The sequence below is a fragment of the Saccopteryx leptura genome, chromosome 2, assembly GCF_036850995.1.
Source record: "Saccopteryx leptura isolate mSacLep1 chromosome 2, mSacLep1_pri_phased_curated, whole genome shotgun sequence".
NCBI classification, from domain to species: Eukaryota; Metazoa; Chordata; class Mammalia; order Chiroptera; family Emballonuridae; genus Saccopteryx; species Saccopteryx leptura.
The window spans coordinates 339157569-339166496 of NC_089504.1; the positions used below are offsets into that span (position 1 = coordinate 339157569).

The 8928-nt window shown below is 53.8% G+C and overlaps 1 protein-coding gene across 1 annotated transcript; it reads left to right on the forward strand.

The window, feature by feature from the left end:
- Window positions 1-4159: 4159 nt before the first annotated feature.
- LOC136393658 (sperm acrosome membrane-associated protein 3-like) lies at window positions 4160-8609 on the forward strand. The gene is made up of 4 exons (XM_066366284.1): window positions 4160-4372; window positions 5242-5400; window positions 5855-5933; window positions 8543-8609. Exons 1-4 carry the CDS (start codon window positions 4186-4188, stop codon window positions 8607-8609), a joined length of 492 nt encoding a protein of 163 aa, XP_066222381.1. The 5' UTR covers window positions 4160-4185.
- The last annotated feature ends 319 nt before the right edge of the window (window positions 8610-8928 follow it).

Here is an 8928-nt window from a genome sequence, read left to right on the forward strand (position 1 = left end):
ACTAAATAGCCAGTCAGGGGCAGAGCAAGACATAGGACTCAAGTTTATTCAGCTCAGGTCCGGAGCTCCTTCCCCTGAGAGAAGGCTTAAGCCTGGCTGCACAGTGGAGTCATCTGGGCGCTTTTAAGAAATACCGCTGTGGCCTGACCGGTGGTGGCGCAGAGGATAGAGCATTGACCTGGGATGCTGAGGTTACAGGGTCGGAACCCTGAGGTCGCTGGCTTAAGCAAAGGGTCGCTGGTTTGAGCAAGGGGTCTCTGGCTTGAGCAAGGGGTCACTGGCTTGAGCAAGGGGTCACTGGCTTGGCTGGAGCACCTCCCATCTCCTGTCAAGACATGTATGAGAAGAAATCAATGAACAACTAATATGCTGCAACTACAAGTATATACTTCTCATCTTTCTTCCTTCCTGTCTATCTGTCTATCTGTCTGTCTATCTCTCTCCCTACACTTGCTAAAAATAAAATACTGGTGTGAACAGACATTTTTCCAAAGAAAACATGCCAATGGCCAATAGATGTATGGGGGGAAATGTGCTTAGCATCACCAATCATCAGGGAAATAAATGCAAATCAAAAGCACAGTGAGCTAGCCTCACTCAGAATGGCTGTTCTATGTATTTAAAAAACCCCAAAAGACAACAAGTATCGGCAAGGATGTAGAGAAACTGAAACTCTTGCACACCGTTGGTGGGGATGCAGAATGGTTCAGCCACATGGAAAACTGAGTGGAGGTCCCTCAACCATCAAAAACAGATCTACGATAGGATCCAGCCATCCTACTTCTGGGCACTTACCCAAAGGAATTGGAATCAAGATCTCAAAGAGATATTAGCACCCTCATGTTTAATGTGCATTATTCGCAATAGCCAAGATGTGGAAACAATCTAATGTCCATGCACAAATGAATAGCTAAAGAAGTTGTATATTTTATACACACAATGATATACTATTCGGCCCTAAAAAAAAAAAAAAGCAATTCTGCAATAGGCAACAACATGGATGAAATAGTGAAATAAGCCAGCAATAGACAGATAAATACTGCGTGATTGGACTTATATGAGAGATCTAGAATAGTCAAATTCAGAGACTCAATGATTGGAACGGTGGTGGCCTGGGGCTGGTGGAGGGGCAAATCGGAGTTACTAATCTTTGGGCATAAAGTGTCAGTTAAGCAAAATGAGTAAGCTATGAGATCGGCTGTACAACAAACACTGTACCTATAGACAGCGGTCTTGTGTGTATACTAAAAAATTTGATGAGAGTAGATCTCATATTAAGTGTTTGTACCACAATAAAATTTTTTTAAAAAGGAGAGAAAGAAAAGAAATTGTGGCTGTTGCTCCACCAACCCCAGTTCTCAGCTGGTTGGACTGGGTTGGGGCCCAGGCAGGGAGGGTGACCGTGGTACAATTGAACACGTGTGTGGCTGTGAGAGCCCTCTGTGCCTACGCATGGAGCACTCTGAGCCCTGAGCACTCTACTGTATGCACTAAACATCTGTAAAGATGTTCCGGGTACTGTTACTCCCTCCTGAGAACTGGGGAAACTGGGAAGTGAAGTCACTGCTTCTGGGTCACCTAGCTGGAAGTGACCAGTGCCCGTGTTTGTGCCCAGGTCAGCCTGACTCCAAAGCCCTTGCTCTAAACAGACTCCAGGGGGTCACAGACATGGTTGTCACGGCTTCCAAACAGACTCCAGGGGGTCACAGACATGGTTGTCACATGCCTTCCCATTTCACTCCTGCGTCCCTCAAGTTTTAGGGTTGAGAGCATCATCTTTGTCCCGGGCTTGTTCACACTGAACAGTCATCATCATCTGGAGAAAAAGGGATGGTTTGTGGCTCATCATTCCAGAACTTTCTGCCAGTCAAACGGGCTCCTGGGTGAGCTAGGCTGCCTGGGAAGGCATTAGGCACCTGGCCACATCACTGGGTAACCGCCTGAAGGATCTGGTGGGAGATGAGTCATCCTGCAAAATAGTGTGTATGTGTGTGAGTGTGTGTGTGCGCGTGTGTGTACAGGCCGGTCAGAGAACTTCTGCTTAGATATGCCTCTTATGTCCCCAAGGTTCTGAAATTAAGGGTCTCAGGGGTCTGGGGAAAGCTCAGTGGGTGAGAGATGGTTCTAGAAGATGAGCTCACAGAACAGGGCCGTTCCAGAAGGCCCTATGTCAGTTTAGAGCCAGCCCTCCTTGGCCAGTCTCTCAAAGCTGGGTGCCTGGCAGCCCGCAGGACCACAGGCGGTGTCCTGAGCTGGAGCAGCGTCCGGGCTCTCCCTGCTGTGGCAGCTTTGGTGGGAACGACACCGGTCAGGGAGCCGCCTCCCCTCTTCCTGCAGCTGGTAACAAGGTCCCTGGGCTGGAAGGTGATGGTCAGATGTGGGGGGGGGGCATCCTGGGCTGGGAGAGTGATGCACTCAGAGAGAGGGGAGCCCCGGCTGGCGGTCTCTGGTGTCTGAACCACCTTTCGACCCCTTTCTCCTCAGAGCCTGCTATAAAATGCTCAGGATGAAATTACTGTCAGTCACTTTGCTGCAAAGAATCAAGAACAGTCTCTGTATAGCTGTCAACATGGTCTCCTCATTAGTAAATAGGGGATTGTAACTGTCTCCCCCTTGGATTGTTGAGAGGACTAGATGATATTTTATTTTATTTTTTTTTGTATTTTTCTGAAGCTGGAAACGGGGAGAGACAGTCAGACAGACTCCCGCATGCGCCCGACCGGGATCCACCTGGCACGCCCACCAGGGGGCAACGCTCTGCCCACCAGGGGGCGATGCTCTGCCCCTCTGGGGCGTCGCTCTGTTGCGACCAGAGCCACTCTAGCGCCTGGGGCAGAGGCCAAGGAGCCATCCCCAGCGCCCGGGCCATCTTTGCTCCAATGGAGCCTCGCTACGGGAGGGGAAGAGAGAGACAGAGAGGAAGGAGAGCGGGAGGGGTGGAGAAGCAGATGGGCGCTTCTCCTGTGTGCCCTGGCCGGGAATCGAACCCGGAACTCCTCCACGCCAGGCCGACTCTCTACCACTGAGCCAACTGGCCAGGGCCAGGACCAGATGATATTAAGTCAGAAAACATCCAGAAGAGGCACGGCCTCATATCAGAGCCACCTCCTCAGTCCTCCTGCCATCTTCAGGGACAAAAGCTCTAACACGGGTGGAGGCCACGTGTTTGCAAGGACACTCACTGTCCAGGTGGTGCCACTGTTTTGCTTTTTAACCCCCTGAAGGCGGAGGGCCAGTGTGCAGGGAGAGTGGTCATGACGCAGGGGAGGAGCTTTGTCAGAGGTGGTCGGGAGAACTGAGTGGAAGGAGCAGAGCCCGCCGGTGAATGCGGGGGCGCAAGGCCGTGGGTCGGGGGGCTGAGTCAGAGTGGAGGTGCAGGTCGGTCATAACTAGATGCAAACGCCCTTCCCGATATTGGGGACTGGCCTCTGAGCCAGCGATGAGACGCTTGGAGGGCAAAGCAAACGGGCTGAGCTTCAAGGGAAGAGGACCTTCAGCAGGGTGAGAGTTTAGAAGGGCGGTGGGTATGAAGGAGAGGTCAGCACCACCCTGGAGACTGGATGCGAGGAAAGCACAGTCCCCACGTAGAGGGCCGCACATGTCCGTGTGCTGGGGACCTTGTTTCAGCTCAGGCCCTTGGAGGGAGTCTCAGTGCTGGAAGCGAGTGCCCTTGGCAGTTGGGCTTAGGGGCTGGTTTACACCAGCGACGCTGCTGGGCCATCCCCTCTGGGAACACCACTCAGGGCCGTACCCCAGTAGGACTCTGGATGCACATAACGTTTGATCTCCATCCACACTGCGCCCCTTCCTGGTCATGAGATGTCAGCCTCAGGATTCAGTCACTCCTGGCATGTAGTATGGAGCTCGAAATATGTCTGTATTCTCCCCTGTGTCCCTCTTCTTCTCTCTGCCTCTGGGCAGGGAGGCATCAAGCAGGAGCGGAAGGGAGAAGCACTGGCCTCAGGGACGCTGTCCTGGGGCTCTGGTGTGGCTGATGCTTCGCCAGGCTGCAGGGGAGCTGGCTGTGTGGGAGCCTTCTCCCCTTTCCTGGACCCACTCAGCCCCGTTTCTCTCCTCCCCCTAAGGGGCAGACTTTTCTGGGAGGACGGACAGGGAGCTGGAGCTGCCTACCATCTCAAAGCCCAGTTCTGAGCCCGGCAGTCGGGGCACCCCTCTGCCGCCTGCATGGAAGCCAGGAGCTGGGCTCTCCGAAGGCAGCACGGCCCCCCTGGGGTAACTTGGCTGGCCGTGGTCTCTCTGCTAAGCTGCCTGCTCATCCCCGGACAAACCAAGGTCTTCGGCCGCTGTGAGCTGGTCGAAGTGCTACAGGACCTCGGTCTGGAAGGATACCGGGGCTACAGCCTGGCTGACTGTGAGAACCCCTCCTCCAGGGGGCGTTGTCCCACTCCCGCCCCCTTTTCCTCTCTCCTCCTCCTCCTCCTCCTCCTCCTCCTCCTCCTCCTCCTCCTCCCCCTCCTCCTCCTCCTCCTCCCCCTCCCCCCCCCCAAAGGGGCGTGGCCTGGGAGCTTTCTGAGCCTCAGTTCTCATTTGTAAAGCAAGGATCGTATGCGATCGCAGGTAGCGAATCCCAGCACTGGGTTAAACGTAGAGAAGGCAGGCAACAGGCAGCCGGATCGCAATCGCCCCTTCGTCTCCTCCACTGCCAAAGGCAGGAGCCACAGGGACAGAACAGTTTAGTGCCCTAATCCTAATCTTGGCACGGAGCTCAGACATTCCCATTGAAGTTTAGGGCAAACTGTCAACCAGCAATACCAGACTTTCCAAGCTGGTGGCAGTTTGGGAATGCTGTGAAGGACAGCCACGTCTGGACTCATGTTTCTCTAGTTCTAGAGCCTCTAAAGGTGCCGCGCGAGCCTTCCCAATCTTGCCTCTAAAGAGTTAGCTCTGATTCAGTCATTCCACAAACACTTCTTGGGCTTCACTATGTGCAGAACAGAGACAACAGGAAGATTGCTTGCTCAGGGATGGGAGCACTGAGGTCCAGGCTTGACTCTTGCTATTTGGTAGCAGTATGTCACCTTGAGCACGATACTGTTTCTGTGAGCCTCCTTGGCTGGATTTGTTTGTCAAGTAGGTTAGAGGGCATCTTCCCTGAACACATTGAAGCAGGAGTTGAGTGAGGCTTGAAGGAACTAACCTGTGGGACCTGCAGAGTAAACACTCTAGTCTGGGTTTCCCTTGACCTTGTGACCCACAGGTGTGTGTCTCCACCTTATGCAGGGGTCTGTCTTGCTTATTTCGCAAGTGGCTTTCACACAGATGCTCTGGACCATAAACCTGATGGAAGCACCAACAATGGCATCTTCCAGATCAACAGCCAGAAGTGGTGTAAAGACTTTGATAGAAAAGGCCCCAACCTGTGCCACGTGTACTGCACAGGTAGGCTGGGTCTGAGCCTGAGGTTGGCTGGGGTCAGTCCTCCACTCCAGCCTTCACTTCTTTCTGGTTCCGTGTGTTCCTCATGCCTTTATCGCTGAGTGGGGAAGGCCTTACACCCTGCTGTTCCCACCAGGGAGGGCGGGATGTGGCAAGTGATGAGGGTGGGTCCTCGTGAATCTGAACTGGGGCCCCGAGGGGAGACTGTCCTGAGAGCTGTGGGGGCGGGTGGTGGGCTGCTACTGAGAGAGGAAAGTGACAGGGCAACATTGGTGCTTCCGGTAGGGTCAAGAGACAGAGTCGGGCTTAGGATGGAAGGTTGTGTGTGTGTGTGTGTGTGTGTGTGTGTGTGTGTGTGTGAGAGAGAGAGAGAGAGAGAGAGAGAGAGAGAGATGCTTCATGTGTGTCCAGCTCTGCCCTCAGCTCCCTCACTGTGTTTCTCTGCCTCCCACCCCAGACTTATTGAATCCTAACCTCAAGGATAGTGTTATCTGTGCCATGAAGATAAGTCAGGACACCCAGGGTCTGAACAACTGGTAAGTAACATGACTGGAGCCCCCCCAAGGGTATGTGGGCAGGACAGGTGTCCAGCAGCAGGGAACTAACCTTTTCAGAGTGCCTGCTCTGTCCCAGGCCCCATCCCTGGCTTCACAGTCTAATCCGCACACTTCGGTGGTAGGACGACTACAGTGAAGCATCTACAGACCACACGCTGGGTTTCAGGGTGGATAAGCGATGCACAGGAGGTCAGGGAGCTAGCCTGGCTCTCCCGAGCTGGCCTATGTCGGGATCCTTTTCTCCAGGTCCGCTAGATCAGGGTCTAGGATACCTTTTAAGTTTGTTTTCTAACCATGACACCTTTGTCTACACTGACTTTTATATAAAGACCCACGCTGTACAACACATGAAATAATAGATTCCCTGCCTGAAGCCCAGTGGGCTCTTGCAGCCTCACCCTGTCAGCCTTTGCCTCTCCCACTTCTCTCCCCCAGGATGGGGAGCCCTCCTCCCAGACGAGGGAGGGGGTTGAGCATCGATGGGGCATTAGATAAGGTCTGCTTCACAGGGGTTCCTCTGAGGCAGGGGCTCTTCTGATGGGAGCCTCACCTACAGTTTCCGGTCTCCCTTTACTCACCAGCAGGGGGCAGAATGAGGGGAAGGGAAACCACTCCAGGTGGCTGGTGCAGCCAGCACCATGGGCAGATGTGAGAGTGACAGGGTGGTAAAGTGACTCGGGTGGCATGGAATGTCTAGGGAGAGGCTAGAGCGGGGGACTGGTGGAGGATCCTTTGTAGGAGTCTAGGTGAGAGACAGGGCGTCCGGACTAGGACAGTCACCAGGTGACAGACAGGAGAAGGGTTGAGTATGAGGGGCTGTGCAGGATGACTAGGGACAGGTGATATGTGGTCAGTGAGGGAGAGGAGGAGGGGAACATGGCTATGAGTATAGAGAAGGTCTGAGACGGACCTTGACAATGGCCGCAACTTTGGAGACACATTGCTTAGAGAACAGCCCAAGCCCTATGTACCGGATCTCATCCAAGGCCGGCTCAGCAGGACATAACGCACATGTGTAAAATCAGGAAGGGGGAATGCAGGCTCAGGCTGGAATCCGGGGGCTTGAGGCCCTGAGGTGCCACCTGGGATGGAAGAAACAGGACGTCTGGGCTAAATCAAGAACAAGTCCATTTTGTACACTGGGAGTAAACTCAGGCACGTAGAGTCCCTTAGAGCGGCTGAGGGGCTGAGGCTAGTAGGAAGAAGCCCCGGAAGGTGGAAAGGGTGCTGTCTACTCCTTCCCCGTGCACACGTTGAGAACTGCTCTGTGCTGGGTGCTGGCTGGGCTTCAGCGGCGGCTGAGACCCAAGACCTTGTCCTCAAGGTCCCCTCAGTCTAATGGGAGAGACTGAGAAGCCAGGAGACCACTTTTGTTTGTTTGGTTTATTTTTTTTTATTTTTTTATTTTTTTTTTGTATTTTTCTGAAGTTGGAAACGGGGAGGCAGTCAGACAGACTCCCGCATGTGCCTGACCTGGATCCACCCGGCATGCCCACCAGAGGGCGATGCTCTGCCCATCTGGGGAGTTGCTCTGTTGCAACCAGAGCCATTCTAGTGCCTGAGACAGAGGCCACGGAGCCATCCCCAGTGCCCGGGCCATCTTTGCTCCAATGGAGACTTGGCTGTGGGAGGGGAAGAGAGAGACAGAGAGGAAGGAGAGCGGGAGGGGTGGAGAAGCAGATGGGCACTTCTCCTGTGTGCCCTGGCTGGGAATCGAACCCGGGACTTCCGCACGCCAGGCCGACGCTCTACCACTGAGCCAACCGGCCAGGGCAGGAGACCACTTTTGTTTGATAGGGCAATAGAGGTCCTTTAGGGACACTCCTGGTCATTAGCCTCTTTAACATTGATGTCATGGAGGACACTTGTTATCAAAGTTTGGAACCTCTGATAACTTGGGACCACGGGACCCGAGAATCCCCAAATCTTGCTTATCATCTTCAAGATGTCAGTGTGATGCTGGAACAAGGTACTGGTCTGGAAAAAGTCTGTGAACTGTAGTTACCAACAACTCAAAGACCCAGGAGAACCGGGCGTGGGTGCAGGTCTGTTGTTTAGTGGCTGTGGTCCTTGGGCAAGCAATTCTGCACCTCAGTTTCAGTTTTTCATCTGTAATCCAGCAAACATAATATCTACCTAATCTACCTTTGAGGCCACATGGGGGGGGGGACAGGCACACGAGTGATGGATGTGACAGTGCTATGTAAAGTGTAAAAGGCTGTACACAAGTAAGGGGGCATCGCTGTCAGAGATGCAGCATGATGTCGGAGAAGGGCATGGACTGGATCTCAGGACCCCAGGCCTTCGCCACTGACTTCTGGGTGAATTGAGCAAATAAGTCTGTGAGCCCTCTGGGAAAATAAGGAGGCTATACTGATGACTATTTTTAAGGCCACTCTGTTCCCTTTTTCCTTCTTCTAGGGGGTTCTTTGCTAGTTAGCACAGTTTACTCCTCTGTCTTCACCTTGCTATCCGCTCTCCTCACCTGGCTTCTGCCTCAGGGCCCACGCCTCCTTCCTGTTCTTCTCTGAGCAGGACGGAAGGCTGCGCTGACCTGGTCTCCCCTCTTCCCCACTCCCCATCCTCAGGGAGACCTGGAGGCAAAACTGCCAGGGCCAGGACCTCAGCGACTGGGTGGATGGCTGTAACGTCTAGGATCCACTCTGGAGGGACCTGGCCGTGCACAACAGGCTGGGTGATGTGGTTTGGATCCTGCCCCAAGAAGGAAGATAAGCCAACTAATAAAAAGTAGTTTAACCCGAGTGTGTGTTTCCCAGCTGTCTCTGGGCGTCCAGGTGGCATTGGGAGCCAGAGCATCTTGGGGTTCCTTCACCTGTCCACCTGGGCTGGGACTCAGGAAGGCCGGCTCCAAAGAGCCTCTGACAGAAGTCTGGCTTCCTTCCCTGGAAGCCTGGGGGTGCGGGGGGTTCAGTGGCTCCCTTGGACTACACCGGGCAGAGGGTGCTAGACCCTC

What these genes read in the sequence shown, in the direction of transcription:
- LOC136393658 (XM_066366284.1), top strand. Translation starts at nt 4,186, where the DNA reads ATGGAAGCCAGGAGCTGGGCTCTCCGAAGGCAGCACGGCCCCCCTGGG. An exon ending in GGGCTACAGCCTGGCTGACT is followed by an intron (nt 4,373 to 5,241) that starts GTGAGAACCCCT and finishes CACCTTATGCAG; the next exon opens with GGGTCTGTCTTGCTTATTTC. An exon ending in GTGCCACGTGTACTGCACAG is followed by an intron (nt 5,401 to 5,854) that starts GTAGGCTGGGTC and finishes CTCCCACCCCAG; the next exon opens with ACTTATTGAATCCTAACCTC.